At 48.1% G+C, this 14,588-nt stretch overlaps 3 protein-coding genes across 9 annotated transcripts in view; 2 read left to right on the forward strand and 1 right to left on the reverse strand.

The window, feature by feature from the left end:
- Positions 1–86: 86 nt before the first annotated feature.
- Positions 87–4,903, reverse strand: ENOPH1 (enolase-phosphatase 1). Of its 2 annotated transcripts, XM_048941410.1 has the most exons (6): positions 4,685–4,903; positions 3,870–3,971; positions 3,592–3,794; positions 2,754–2,886; positions 2,436–2,559; positions 87–1,615 (listed from the first exon to the last, which is right to left on the reverse strand). In XM_048941410.1, exons 1-6 carry the CDS (start codon positions 4,901–4,903, stop codon positions 1,476–1,478), a joined length of 921 nt encoding a protein of 306 aa, XP_048797367.1. In that variant the 3' UTR covers positions 87–1,475. The 2 variants fall into 2 exon arrangements, with proteins under 2 accessions (XP_048797367.1, XP_048797368.1); XM_048941411.1 differs by lacking the exon at positions 3,870–3,971.
- The window catches only part of HNRNPDL (heterogeneous nuclear ribonucleoprotein D like), a 12,834-nt gene continuing 3,116 nt past the window's right edge, over positions 4,871–14,588 (forward strand). The window contains exons 1-8 of one of the 4 annotated variants that reach the window (XM_048941413.1): positions 4,871–5,042; positions 5,299–5,467; positions 5,592–5,753; positions 6,320–6,451; positions 6,566–6,680; positions 7,500–7,667; positions 7,880–7,977; positions 8,359–9,402. In XM_048941413.1, the coding sequence (XP_048797370.1) occupies positions 4,954–5,042; positions 5,299–5,467; positions 5,592–5,753; positions 6,320–6,451; positions 6,566–6,680; positions 7,500–7,667; positions 7,880–7,950 (906 nt within the window). In that variant the 5' untranslated portion in view covers positions 4,871–4,953 and the 3' untranslated portion in view covers positions 7,951–7,977; positions 8,359–9,402. Of the gene's footprint in view, positions 5,043–5,298; positions 5,468–5,591; positions 5,754–6,319; positions 6,452–6,565; positions 6,681–7,499; positions 7,668–7,879; positions 9,403–14,588 lie in introns of those variants that run through there. The other 3 variants (XM_048941414.1, XM_048941415.1, XM_048941412.1) reach the window with 3 other exon arrangements.
- The window catches only part of HNRNPD (heterogeneous nuclear ribonucleoprotein D), an 8,689-nt gene continuing 4,092 nt past the window's right edge, over positions 9,992–14,588 (forward strand). For 2 of the 3 annotated variants that reach the window (XM_048941408.1, XM_048941407.1), the window contains exons 1-4: positions 9,992–10,337; positions 11,584–11,736; positions 12,722–12,890; positions 13,706–13,867. In XM_048941408.1, coding sequence (XP_048797365.1) covers positions 10,141–10,337; positions 11,584–11,736; positions 12,722–12,890; positions 13,706–13,867 — 681 coding nt within the window. In that variant the 5' untranslated portion in view covers positions 9,992–10,140. The remainder of the gene's footprint in view (positions 10,338–11,583; positions 11,737–12,721; positions 12,891–13,705; positions 13,868–14,588) is intronic. The other variant, XM_048941409.1, reaches the window with a different exon arrangement.

Consider the following 14,588-nt stretch of genomic DNA (forward strand, 5'->3'; position numbering starts at 1 on the left):
ACTCTGTACATTTCTTACAGTATTTCTAACAGCACATTTCAGTACAACTAAACGACAACCACTATACACATGACCACTAAATAAAGTGCTTTTATGGAGAAAGTGAGTTTTATTTTTGTCCCCTATCCCATGCACAGCTTTATGAGGGCAAACGCAGAACAGAAAATATTTACACTATCATGATACAAATTAACACTTAATGAAGCTGGGGATCATTCAGCCATGCAGGTACAGACTGTAGCAGTGCTAATTAGCAGGCTCTTTCTTGGAGGTGGATCATGCTCTACACAGCCTGGAAAGGCATTCACATCAGCTGCCTCACAGCTGCCATCAAATTTTAGAAGGGCAGTGCTGGCATGACGTGTTTACCTCCTCAGGTGCTTGTTCTCTACGCTGCTACTTCAACAGGAGAGCTGAAGATGTGCACCAGAGCTCAGGAAGGCAGCGTGTGTGCTGGCAATCTGTTGTGGCCGTCTCATTACCAGAGCTGTGAGGGGCAAGCTCAAGCACAGCTGCACAGCAATTAGTAAGTAGTGGGTGATACTCTTGAGCTGAGTGCCAGTGACAGTGTGTCAGACCACCACTGTTATTGCTTGATTCAGCCTCCTGGCTTCCACCAAGTCCCTCGTCAAATCATGAGACAGACAGGGACATGATGCTGCTTCCTCAGCAAGACAGGCTTGTCTGTCCTAAAGAATGGACAGGGAGGGCAAAAGCAGGGAAAAAACTGGGTTTTTTTGTTTGTTTGTATTTTTAAATAGATTTTTCCTTTAGGTGCTGGGATCACTGGTGACAGACAGCAAAGCTAAATACAGTGAACATGATGTAAACAAAGCTGTGGCTATATTGACTATAGAAGGAAAAGCTCCATGACTGTTGCTATAAATTGGCATGGTTAAAGTAAGGCGGGTGAAAAGATCTCTGGTTTAACTCTCATTCAATGCAGCAGGATGTTTGGCAAGGTCTGCTCACAACTGACCAGCAACAGCTGGCTACTGAGGAGCTATGGTAGTTTGGGCAGAAATGCAGCCAAGCTGGCTGTGGTGTCAGCCTGTTGGATCCCGCAGACCCACATCACCTGGCAGCAACATGAGGTGGGTCCAGAATTCAATTTTTAAAGAACTTAATTCTTACTGTATGCTCTACTTCATTCTGGTGGGCTGACAGTGTCACTCTAAGCAGTGTCAGCACACAAGTCATACTGTTTTGTACCTAGGACCTGCTGTAGGTGTAGCCAAGATTTAAGTCATTCTCTGTATATACAGCTTGCCTGCAGCAAGGACTAGCTGTCTGTGGCAGCCGTACTGTACTGCATTGGGAACCCCACACCATACTCTCCATCCATACCTGCATTGGCTGTGGGTCCAATACATGACGTGGGTTTGGTTTTACATTCTGGTCATGGACAAAATTACTTGAAGTTACACAAGGACGACTCAGGTGAAGCACAGCCTTCTGTGTGTGCATCACTTTCCTTAAGTGGAGGAAGGCAGGAAAAGTTCAGTGAAAGAGGAGATGAGGCTGTAGTACGATTTCTCATCATCTGTCAGTCCTGCGTTACCAGGTCTGATGACCACAGCCACGTGAGTGTCTGCTTCCTCAGCTGCGTTTGCTTCTGAAACAAATAAGAAAGGGAGAGTGAAGATGTGGAGATGTGCTTTGTGATTTCACCACAGGAGGGCCCTTAAGGCTTGAACAGCCCCATAAAACGTGCTTTTAAAGGTTAAGACTGACAGAGCAGTGTTTGCAGGTGGTGCTGGCTGAAGTTAGCCATACCAACACCCTGCAACCCTGCAGCCAGTCCTGGTGAGCTCCCTTCTCACCCCAACCACAATAAGAGGCCCTGGGGCAGGCTCTGCAGGGACAAGGAGGTTACTGAAAGCTCTCACTAGAAGTGCTGCTTGAGCTGAGTAGGAGACTGAGGCTAACTCCTCGGACTAAGCTGGCTCAGACCAAGGTATCGGCCCATTTCTGTCAGAAGATGCTCCCAGGACGGGCAGTAAGAGGCTTCACCAATCTGGCTTCCTACGAGTTGAGCCTTGAAGACCAGGATCAATGTTTTCCTGCTGCTGTGCAGCACAACCAACCACTGACCAACCATACCAAGCACAGCAGGCATCGCTGTTCCCAGGGGAAGCTGAGCGCAAGCCACAAAAACTCCTGACCCTGTTTGCAAATGGGGCACACCGACTGCTTCAGCAAATGATCCACTCTGCTTTAACACTCTCCTTGTTTCCTGGGGCAAGGACAGGTTTTCTGCTTGGCCTATTTTCCCTCACTGCACAGTGTCACACACAGATATCCCACTGCCCTGTGCAAGCCTGAACGCTTCAGGAAGAGGCACAGCAGTGACAAGTTAGGCGCCCTAGAAGCAAGGAGGTCTGCAGCATCACTGGATGGCTGTGACAAGTCCTGTGAGGCAGCCGGTCACTTACCTCGAGGGACATCAGTCAGGAAAAGAATGTTGTTAGTGTCACATCCTATACTTGCAGCAATCCTTCGGTAGCTCTCGCTTTCTACCTTGGGACCTATTTTGGTGTCAAAGTGGCCATCAAAGAGCTGAAAGACAGAGAAAGGCAAAGGCTGGACGCTATATGAGAAGCAGAGAGCTAAACTGCTGATAATCAAGGCTCCCACACTACCCTGCTTTCCCATCTGAGACTCTACTGACAAAATGTCACAACACAAACAGCCATAGGATGGGTCTGCTCTGTAGGTGGAGAAGCCATGAGGAAGATGGTAACGTTATCTACCTCTAGAATATCGCCTTCTGTAGAGTATCCAAACAGAAGCTTCTGGGCTTCAACACTGCCCGAAGAATAGATGTAGACCTTCATCCCAGCTTCCCTCCACTTCCGGATGGCTGGAACCACGTCCTCAAAGACTCTGCAGCAAAACAGAGCAGCAGGTAAGGCAGGCCCAGAGGCACTGGAGGATGCTTCCAGAGGGATGCGCTGCTTCTAGAGGGATCTATGCATCCCAGGAATCCCTCAGAAGGGCAGGGAAGAAGTAGGATGTAGCAGACGGATGGGGAGTGGTGCTGGAGGAATTCAGCTTTAACCCGTGCTCAAAGAGCAGCCTTCCCCCCGGCACCGTGCGGCCATTGGGCCAAGACCTGAGAGTGCTGCCCCAAATAGACACAGGGCTCCCAACAGCCACATAGGGAAGGGTGGGACTGAGTTTTGTAGCCTTGTCACAACCAGCTGGGCTCTTTATCTCCAGTTTCTCAGTCATGTGCTCAGTGCTTTGTTACATTAGCTGTTTAACAAAAGAAAAAAGTAATTCAGTCATTTTATAGTGATTTACGTGTACCTGGAGTCAGCCAAAAATATTCTGAGGCTGCTGTATAGCACCTGCAAGGCCCACTCTTTGGATGCTGTCAAGCAGTATAGCTAAATCCACAGCGATTGGGCCACTGTAAGATAATTCTCCCTGTTTATAAGGCAGCAGATGGGAAGGCTGTCCTTGACTTCTCTGCGGAGGCGCTGACCCTACCTACATCTGTATGTGAGTTCAGGGCCCAACGCAGCCCCTCTCCTGCTGGATACCAGGAACAGGGCACCTCGTGCCTGCTCCTTCACCATTACTCACTCTCCCTTCACCAGCCCCGTGGCATAGGCCGCTCTCCACATGTGTCCCTGCAGCTGCTTCAGCGCCGTGGTCTTCCTGTCCAGAGCCATCTGCCAGTGCACGTTGTCCACTACTGCCCGGATGACACGCTCCAGCTCCTCATCCCCACTGCCGCTTTCCAATGGGATCGGCACTGCTCCGTCCAGGCCTGAGTCCTCCTGGGCCTGGGGACGGGGAAAGTGAAGGACAAGGACAGACAAGGAGCCTCAGAGTGACCCAATGCCACGAGGTGCCCTCACCTGCTGCCTCAGGAGCCCCACGTCCCGCTGGCACTCCTCCTCCTCCCAGTGCGCACGCAGGTACTGCTCCACGTTGTCTCTGATGTAGGGGAACAGTGTCTCCTGGCAGCACACGCAGACATGAATATGGCAGCTCAGAAACCAAAACCAGAGAAATGCTGAAAGAGCTTTAAAACCTTCATCCGAGTGCCGGTGGTGGGGTGGGAGCAAGCAGGGCAGTGCTGGCATTGTGGCCACTGAGAGCAGTGGGGCCACCATCATCACTTAAAAAAACCCCACTAAAATCTGGAAACGCCACCAAAGCCTCTCTAACCTACTGAACTGTCTAAAATTACCAAAATTGTTAAAAACTACCATAATCGTTAAGAGCCACGCAAATCCTTAAAGATTACCAGAGTCCCTGGAACCCTCTGAAATCCCCAAAACCACCTTGAAATCCACTATCCGCACTTAGGATTATCAGAATCGCTAAGACCCATCGATGAAAGCCATCATAGTCGATAAAAACCTACCAAAATACTTAAAATGATATAAGCACAATAAAATAACCCCCCAAACAGCCGCCCACCATAAAACCATCAAAATACCTAAACCCACCCCAAACCCACCGGTACACCTAAAATCACCAAAACCCACGCAATCACAAGAACCCCTCGAGCCCACCAACGTTCCTAAAACCCGCGGTCATTCCCGGAGCCCACCCAATCACCAACGTTGCTAAAAACCGAATGTGAAAACCACTCACATCATCCAAATCCCTGAACCCCCCCCCCTCAAAACCCAAATCTCTCCCGCCTCCGCCCGGGGCCGCGCACCTGCACGAAGGCGATGGGGGTGGTGGTGCCCTCCACGTCCAGCAGGATGGCGCGCACCCCCGCCGGCACCGGCAGCACGCCCATGGCGGCAGCCAGCGGAGAGCGCGGGAGGCGCCGCCGCAGGGGGGCGCTGCAGCATTCCCCGGGAGGCGCTGATTGGCTGCCGTCGCCTCTATATAAGGGCGGCGCAGGCGGTGCCCGGATCTCTTCCGCCGCCATTTTCTAGCCCGCGCGGGTCTCCGTCGCTCTGCGCTCTTAGCCGCCCCGCCATGGAGGACGCCACCGAGATGAGCGGCGGCGCGGAGGAGTTCGCCGAAGGTTCCAAGATCAACGCCAGCAAGAACCAGCAGGACGACGGGTAGGCTGCGAGACAGAGTAGCGCCCGCACCCCCCCACCCCCCCCATCTCTGCCTGCCGCGTGGGGGAGGGGGGGGGTCGTCGCAGGGAGGGGGCGGGGCCTAGCGGAGGGGGCGGGGCCGCCTTTGTGTCCCGCGCGGTTGACCCAGTTGGCGCGGGGCGGGGCGGCGGGCGGTGGTCACGCGGCGTGACGTCAGCAGCGGGGGCGGGGCTTCCCCGCGCTTCGCGCCCCGCCCACACGTGCCGCTGCCTCGCAGGAAAATGTTCATCGGCGGCCTGAGCTGGGACACGAGCAAGAAAGACCTGACCGAGTACCTGTCCCGTTTTGGAGAGGTTGTGGACTGCACGATTAAAACCGACCCGGTGACCGGGAGGTCGCGGGGCTTCGGGTTCGTGCTTTTCAAGGACGCTGCCAGCGTGGAGAAGGTGCGTGGATGGGCCTCGTGTCGGGGGGGGGGGGAGTAAGGGCTGTGTGTGGGCCTCCGATCGTTTGCTGTGTGCTATGCGCGTCTGCCTCAGGACTCTGAGGGCTTCAATCTGTGCGTTCCAGGTGCTGGAGCTGAAGGAGCACAAGCTGGATGGAAAGCTGATCGATCCCAAGAGGGCGAAAGCCCTCAAGGGGAAGGAGCCACCCAAGAAGGTGTTTGTTGGTGGGCTGAGCCCGGATACCTCTGAAGAGCAGATCAAGGAGTACTTTGGTGCTTTTGGAGAGGTAAGCTGTGGCCTCGTGTAAGATAAATGCCGTTTTCCAAGGGAGTATTGCCTGAGTTGGACTTCTGTGGAGCTAGAGGTTGTTAAAACACAGTTTGTTAACAGCTCTGTACTGCTGGAGTGGGATGACTTGTTAGCGTCAGAAGTTCTGAAAGCTGTAGCGTCCTGTGAGTGGATGAGCTAAGAGAATCATAACACCGTTACAGTTGGATAAGATCTCTATGATGACTAAGTCCAGCCCATGCTCCTGATGCTCACTAACCATGTCCCTCAGTACCACTAATCCACTGTTCCTGAACACCTTTGGGGACGATGACTGCACCCCTATGGGCAGCCTGTGACAATGCCTTGCTGCTCTTTCAAAGAAGAAATTCTTTATAATATCCAATCTCATGTATGTCCCTGTGGCTGGATGTCCATAGCAAATGGTCCTGACTCTGTCAAAGTAATATTGCAACTCCAAGTAGAATGTGCTGTAAATGCAAACAATGAAATGTGCATTGAGAGATGTTGGCACAGGTTGTGTATTGATCTTCACGCATCATTGGTACCTACTTCTTATTGCAGATTGAAAATATTGAGCTTCCCATGGACACAAAGACGAATGAAAGGAGGGGCTTCTGCTTTATCACATACACAGATGAAGAGCCAGTAAAGAAGTTACTAGAAAGCAGATACCATCAGATTGGTTCAGGCAAGGTAGTGATGCTTTCTCACTAGTATGTGGAATAGGCAGCCTGTCTGCTTCCGTGAAGGCAGCCGACAGAACGGTCCTGTAATTCTTCACAAGTTAAAGGTTTTTTGTCTTAACAGTGTGAGATCAAAGTAGCGCAGCCCAAAGAGGTGTACAGGCAACAGCAGCAGCAACAGAAAGGAGGAAAAAGCAATGCGTCTGGTGGACGAGGCGGTGGAAGGGGACGTGGACGGGGTGAGTGCTCTGGTTATTGGGATTTGTGTAAAAGTATTGAAGGTGTCTGAAGCTGTTTCAGGTTGCATGTGGGACTTTAAAAAAAAAAAAAATATATATATATATATAAAGAATTCGTTTAAAAAGAATTATTTTCTTGAATGCAATAAGTTCAACTTTGGTTCTTGTGATAAATCTTGGAAGTTAAAGAATCCTAGCTTGCATTCAAGTGTTCAGATGACAAATAAAACGTAGATTGTTTTTGTAGACCTGTAGTTCAGTGCATAATAAAATGTCCAGTGTGGTAGTGTAGTTTTGTTATTTATCTTTTTGTGTGAGGGGATGTTGGCTTGTTTGTGGGTGAGAAGTCATGAGCCACTGGCTAAAGAGATGGTCACTTGTCAACACCTTGCAAAGAGGCCAGCAGTTATCACAGGTGAATCCGTGTCAGGATTTACAAAGTCAAGCAGCCACAACTAAGATGATTAATCTGATCTTGTGTTATAACCTTGTTCATGTAATGAACGATTTAAAAATGGAAGTTGGGAAAACTACAGGAGCTGTGGTTGTGCATGCTTTTGGTCTTTCTTCCTGGATGGCAGGAATTGGTGTGTTCTTTCATCTAATGTTATTTTGAGTGATTGGATCTTTCAGGCCATCACTGATAGCCAAATGAGATGGATTAATTAGTTTAGCAAATTAGTTCTCATGGGTTGCTGTGAGAAGTAGGGTTCTTACAAGTAGTAAATTTTGGAAGAGAAGACTTACAGCTAAATGAAGTGGTATGTGAAGACTGAGGTAGTCACAAAACTTGTTATTAAATGCTCTGCCTGGTTTCAGGTCAGGGTCAAAACTGGAACCAAGGATTTAATAACTATTACGATCAAGGATATGGGAACTACAATAGTGCTTACAGTGATCAAAGCTACAGTGGCTATGGAGGATATGATTATTCTGGGTACAACTATCCCAATTACGGATATGGACCGGGATACACAGATTACAGTGGTGAGTGATTTTGATCTTCGAGATCATTTGTGCATCTTTAAACAGGGGCCTCATACACTGTTCGGCAGCAGCTCTTTCTTGTAAGGCGTGCCTTGAAAAAGCCATTTTTGGGGGGGTGATGTTCTGCATGAGAGGACTTAAGAAGGATGAGTAGATTGTTTATTTCAATGCCTTTGGTGTGTTTTTCTTTTTTCCTGCCGTGTTGCCAACAGGCCAACAAAGCACATACGGAAAGGCGTCCCGTGGTGGCGGCAATCACCAAAACAACTACCAGCCATACTAAAGCTGTTCCTTGTCCTTGAGGAAACAGGTGTGTACATGAGCGCGAGGTTCACTCAAAGTATGCTAATCTAATTTAAAGATCAATAGACAAGTGAGTAAAACCTTGTGTAGTGTGACTTTTTTCTTTAATTAAACTTTTGTTAACTTAAAAATATCTTTTTTTTTTAAAACCAGCTTTGCCTACCGTGTCTATAGATCTTTAACTTTTGTAAAAACGTGACTTTATCTTCTTTAGTACTTCAGAAAAACATAAGAGTTTTTCTGTTTTGCGTTGTGTACCAGGTGATCTAGAGGAATAATTAAACTTATTAGAAGTATTAACAGGTAAAGTACTGAAATGGGTACAACTTAAGGAAAACAAGAATGTTATCTTCTAACTCTGACATTATACCTTGTTTGTACCCGCCAGCGGGAACTTCATTGCAGGCCGTGTGTCACCCTGACCACGTCTATCTCTGGGGTCGCACGTTGCAGGCAGAGCGCAAGGCATACACCAGAAAACGCTGTCCTGTGGTATGGTCTCTTCCAACTTCATGTACCAGCGTAAAGATTAAAGTGGAAAACTTCAGACTATGGCTTCTTTTTTTAATCTTTTTGGAGACTAAGTGTCTTAACTTAAATGGTTTTTTGCAGGAGTTAAAGTACATAAATGCCTTTACAGCTTAATCATTTGGTCTTCTGTTTAGTGTTGTATTTCAATTGTGGAACCTCATTTTAAGTGTGCATTGTTTAAGATTTAATGCTTGCTTTTTTCTTTTTATAGCTAATAGTGAAATCTGCAAACCAAAACGAACTTTTAAATCTGGAAAGACATTAAAGATCATATGCACGTGAGCTGTTGGAAGTACACCAACCTGATCTGTTTATCTGTATGAATGATGGCTGTGCAAATGGGAAACCCCTTTGTGGCAGTGTTTCCAGAGAAAAATCTGATCCAGAGCCCAATAATCAGCCGAATTGGGATGCGTGTTGTTCTGGAACAGCTTCCCGAATGGCAGTATTTGGGAAGACAAATTATTAGTGGGTAACAAAACCTCTTGTGTTACCTTAAGAAATATGCATATGATCTTTAACAGTGACGAAAGGAATATATAGAAGACTTAAAGCAGTTCATGAAAATGGACCTTTTAACGATTCTTGTAGTATCTTCCAGAGCTCTGACGTATATTTTGTCTTCATTTTTAGGTAGAGATGCTGCAGCAAAGACACCTTGCAAAGCATCGGGCGTCAGTGGAGGGTGGTCTTCGTGAGAGGAAATGACTATTTTGTAAAAGACTTTTAGTGTATGACACAACTGTGTCCAACTGTATATAGCGGCCGACTAGTTTTCTTTTATGGTTTTTACTTTCTTTTTTTTGCCATTCATGTTGCGAATGTGGAATTGTGTTTATACAAAGTTTATTTGTATAATTTCATGTTAAAGGATTCTCTAATAAATGCTTCCTGAAATGAATATAGTCTTCACCTTGGCTGTGGACTTAGTTGTGTCAAAGTGGTATAAATAGACCTCTAGTATGAGAAGGAAGGGTGGGCGCATTGATGCTCACACCTGAGCTGTGGGGCAGGGGTGCAGCTGCTACTTCATGATTCTGTCTTTGTTGTGAGGATGAATGCTGCCGTGGACTAGGTTAGCAGCCATTCGGAGCACAGCATCATCTACGCAAATGGAGGTCGGTGCTTTTGGCTCTTCCAGCTGTCCGGGAGGAGGGATGGAGTTTAGATGTTGCAGCATTTCTGGTGTAGAGAGCAAAGGCTGTATTTCTCCACAGCTGTTGCGCTGTGGCAATCATCAGTTCCTGACGGACATCTCAGAGGCGGGAGAGGAGCCGTTACCCCCCTTGTCACCAGTCCTACCCCCCTCCGCGGAGCTTGAAGACAGAATGTGGAGTCTGCTCGCGGGAACGAGGAGCTTGCTCGTAAAGGAGCCGCGGCCGAAGCCCGCCATCAGCCCTGAGGCCTTCCCCGGCCTCCCGCTCCCGCCATCGTCTCCCGGCGCGGCTGTGTTGGTGGCGTCGTCACGTGATGCGCCCGCGCGCTCCTTCCGTCCGCCATTTTAGGTTGTGTCGGCGGCGGCGCCATTAAAATAAAGCGGCTGGGAGAAGAAGGAGGGCTCGGGGCGCTCGGGCCGCCAGCGGGGCCGGCGCCTCCGGCGGGGGAAGCGGCGACGGGGCCGGCTCGGGGCAGCGGCGCCATGTCGGAGCAGCAGTTCGCTATGGACTCGGCGGCCGGCCCCGGAGGCGGCCCTGCGGAACAGCCGGCGCAGCCCGAGGGGCTGGCGGGGAGCGGGGCGGCAGACGGCGACGGGGCGGGCGGCGGCGGCGGTGGCGGCGGCGGGGGTGAGTCGGAAGGAGCCAAGATCGACGCCAGCAAGAACGAGGAGGACGAGGGGTGAGCGCGGGGCTTCTGAGTGCGCGGGGCGGCCCGGTTTGTTTACATGGCGCCGCGGGGACTCTGTGCCTGCGCGGGGCTGTCCGTGGGGACGTGCGTCGTTTTTACTAGTCGGAGCAGTCTAGAAGCGCCGCTGCCGTGCCGTGCGGTGGTGCCGGCGGTGACCGCCCCGCAGCCTGCGCTGGCTGTTAGTAGTTCAGAGCTGTTCGGCACGCAGGAGGGGTTTTCTGACCTGTCACTTGTCAGGGTGGGGGAAAGTCGGTGTTCTGACAGCTCGACCGGACGCGGCGCTCCCTCCGTGCTGAATGTGGGTATGACATGGTATTCCCTGTGCGCTTGGGACTAGAGAGGGTTTTCAGCCAGAAAGGCGCGGCTTGTTCTTCTACCCTCAAGTTTTCCTGTTTGGCGACCGTGGACCTGGGATACCCCTGTGTTGGTGAAGGCCAGGAAACTTCCTGATAAGCCCGCAGCCACCGGTCTGTTGTGTGCTGCGTCTGACGCTTGACAGCTGTGCCTGCACACTTCTCAGAAATTAGTTTAGAAAAAAGCGTGTGCTGCTGTGTCTCAAACCAGCTAAATTATGCTTTGGGAAGCACCCGTATTTTGCTTTGCTTTTTATGTCCTAGTGGCATTGCACGTATGAGTTGGTTATTTTTGCTGCTCTATTACCACACTTGCATATATAGTTCTGCCCCATTTAAAAAAAAAAAAAAAAAAAAAAAAAAAAAAGCCCTTTGGAAGGACATTGATTTCAGACTCCTGTTTTTGGTCTGTCGTGAGCTCAGTGATAGAAAGCAGAGGTTTGTATCTCATGCTAGTTGCTCTGTTGAAAGCTGTAAAAGAAATGCTTTGTATGTCACGTAGCGCGTGTACATTTAGAAGGAACCAGCAGAGAATCAATATTCCCCCTGCACGTATCAGAAATAGGTTGTTACATTGTCAGCCTGCCTTATGTTTTGCTGCTTAGAACAAAAATAAACACAGCCACTGATAAATCTGTGGGATTACTGAGCCCAACTAGTAGGAGCTGCTGTTTTTCCAGCATGGACTTGTTTTTTTTCCGTGCTGCTCCCCAAACCAGCAAGGTAGGATTTGTATGCTCTTTTGCAGAGAAAGCTAGGAAAGGTATAGAGGATTGGTGCTCCTGTTCACGAATTTAAAAACTTAATTTAGAAACACCTGAAGCTTGTGAACCCCCCTCATACATCTGAGCTTTGTCAGAAGCTGTTCTTGTTTATTTTACAAGAGCACAGCCAATTCAACAAGGAGCAAGTTCACATGAGCAGCTTGGATTTGGGAGAGTCAGACACATGGAAGTGCAACACAGTCGGTGCAGGAATGTTTGCACACAGAAAGTGGAGGAGATGGAAACCGGCTCACGTGGCTTCTCAGGTCTTCTGTAAGCTGCGCATATCGTTGTGAAATACGTTGGTACAGGGAAAATGGGCAAAGGTTTGGAAAAAATGATTGTATATGTCTCACTGGATCGTACCTTTTAGTTCTGAGCCTGCTGTAGAATGTTCTTTATCAGCATTAGAAGAGATCATCTCAAAGTGAATGCTCTTTGAATGGGTATAGGTATATAAGCCACATGCCTGACGGCTAGGGGCATTTTGTTCCTGTGCTCATCAGCTTGATTTTCAATTGACACAAGCCATGAAGTGCTCCCTTTAGCTAAGTTCAGCAATTCCTGAACTTTGTGTGCTGTACTGCTGTTACAGGATGGCCGTGATTTGAGTCCAAGCTCCCAGTTTCTTTTGTAATTAAAAGCCATGATTCAACATACTGGCTGTACCTGTTTTCCCAGCAGCACATGTCTTTTGGAAAGTTATTCCACTGATTATTTTGGATTATGCCAGCAGTTTACATCATGTCTGGGGGAGGAAAAATTAGCTTTGAGCGTCCAGTGCTTTTTTACAGCTTCCTGGGGGAGGGGACCCAACTCCACTTTTGAATTCAGTTTGGAGTTTACTCATATTGGCCAGGCAGGCTTATCAGTGCTTCTGTGTACCTGTCCTGCCTGTGTCTGTTTCATAAATGGCTGAGGGGGATGGAGAAGGGGGGGTGAGGGTGGGTGGCCTGCAGAGGCCTGAATGGAACTCAGCTCGTGAGTCAGTGGCTGAGGAGTGCAAGGAGATGGTCTTACACCTTTTCACTGCTTCTTATGCATTTTTGGGATAGCAAAATAAACTAGTGTAGCAGAAGATTGTGCATAACTGTTGCGTATGTGCAAGCCTATATCTAAGCCAGCCAGGATCATTTAAATGACATCTTGAAAAATGCAGACTTTCCTGTGTATGTTGAGTGTTCACTGATAAAGCTCTGCTGTTTCTTCTTTCTCAAAAGTAAAAAGTTTTATCACTTTAACATTCTTGTCTCGACAGGAAAATGTTTATTGGTGGCCTCAGCTGGGACACCACCAAGAAAGATCTGAAGGACTATTTCTCTAAATTTGGTGAGGTCGTAGACTGCACTCTGAAGCTGGATCCCATCACTGGGCGATCAAGAGGCTTTGGCTTTGTGCTCTTCAAGGAATCAGAGAGTGTAGATAAGGTAATATTCATGTAATTAAACAGCATGTTAAATTGTAACCAGTAAAGATGTAGCACTCCAGTGATTACACATGTAGGTTTTTTTTGTAGTGGCCTGTTACAGGTGATCCTGGGATAGAGCCTATTTAAAATGATGCGTATGGAATTGTTTTCTTCCTAAACCATCTTAGTCATGCTACAGTAGCTGGGAGCAGCAGCGCTTCCTAAAGTATGCCTTTGAGTACTTGGAGGAGAACATGCTGCAACCCGCTGGGCTTCTGCAGTTGAAAACTACTGTGGATAAAAATAGCTGCTACCTACTGCTATGAAAGGAGTAACTTTAAAAGAGCATCAAGTTTTCATGTTCCAGAGCAGCAGGGTGAACACTGGGAGTGGAGTCAGATGTTTTGAGGCATTTGGGCTTTCTTCAAGTAAAAATTAGCTGTTAGCCTTTCTAAATTGCTCATGACAGAGTACCCTGGAAGTGTGTCACTTTTGTTGATCTTCAGTGGTAGAGCACAGATAAAATGCTTCTTTGTGAATTTTGAGGAGAGAAGGGATGGGATTGGTGCTTTCTGAGAAATGCCATGTCCTTATTTCCCTTGGGTGACAAGGGGCTCTGGTTTATTGGTGCAAGGCTTTGTTAGAACTGTCTGTGTCAGCGATCAAAATCAAAGTACTGTTTGGATTTGCACAATAGATGATGACTGGAATAAAAATATTGCAACTGAAGTGATGGCATTAACAAAAGGTATGGAATAAACTGAGCCTTGCTTGAAACCACAGTGAGGCGTATAGCTTGAACTGTGAGTAAGGGCCTGTTTTCATTTTCCACAGGTCATGGACCAGAAAGAACACAAGCTGAATGGGAAAGTCATTGATCCTAAAAGAGCTAAAGCCATGAAAACAAAAGAACCTGTCAAAAAGATTTTTGTTGGGGGCTTATCTCCAGACACACCTGAAGAGAAAATAAGGGAGTACTTTGGAGCTTTTGGTGAGGTAAGTGATGAGATAAACTGCTTGTATTTATAGAACTTGTTCTGTCTTCAGAAGTAAGCAGCAAAAAAGAAAGAGAAACAAAAACCCAAGCTCAGCCTCCTTTCGAGCTTAATGGCCAGTGCAGCTCCACATGACTTGACTTGTTATTCAGAACCTTACATGTGGGTTGGTGATGTAAACTGGGTTGGTGGAAGGAGGAACTGGGATATGTCAGAGACTTGGGAACTGATCTGTGGGATGCCTGGCTGTCTGTGCAGGGACTGACATGGGAGGCACTGTTTTGGAGCTTACTGCTTGGGTTAGCTGGGCACGATGCTCTTCAGCCACACCAGCTGATGTGCTATTGCTCGGATTTAGACAGTTTGCTGAAATTCTGTGCAAGTCTGTCTCTGTCTCTCTATCTCTGTCCCCTGTGGTTTTTGATGGTATTCAGAGCTTAGAAGCTGTGCTTAGTGAGCTTAGTGAGAGTAACTGGAGTTGGCAGCAGCTCCTCTCCTAGCTCAAAAACACTACTGTGATAACTCAGCTGTTGGTCAGCTGGGTTATGAAATGCCTGCCCTCTTACTCTGTGGTAGACTGTAACAACTATTTGCCTAAGCTGAGTTCTCACATGCCATGTGTAAGGAGATCTTTTTGTTTGCAATTAGGTATTGAAATAAAACTAACATTCGTCCTGCTCAGCATACATGATGGACAAGCAGAACCAGGAACTTTATCTAAG

The sequence above is a fragment of the Lagopus muta genome, chromosome 4 (assembly GCF_023343835.1).
Source record: "Lagopus muta isolate bLagMut1 chromosome 4, bLagMut1 primary, whole genome shotgun sequence".
Lineage (NCBI taxonomy): Eukaryota > Metazoa > Chordata > Aves > Galliformes > Phasianidae > Lagopus > Lagopus muta.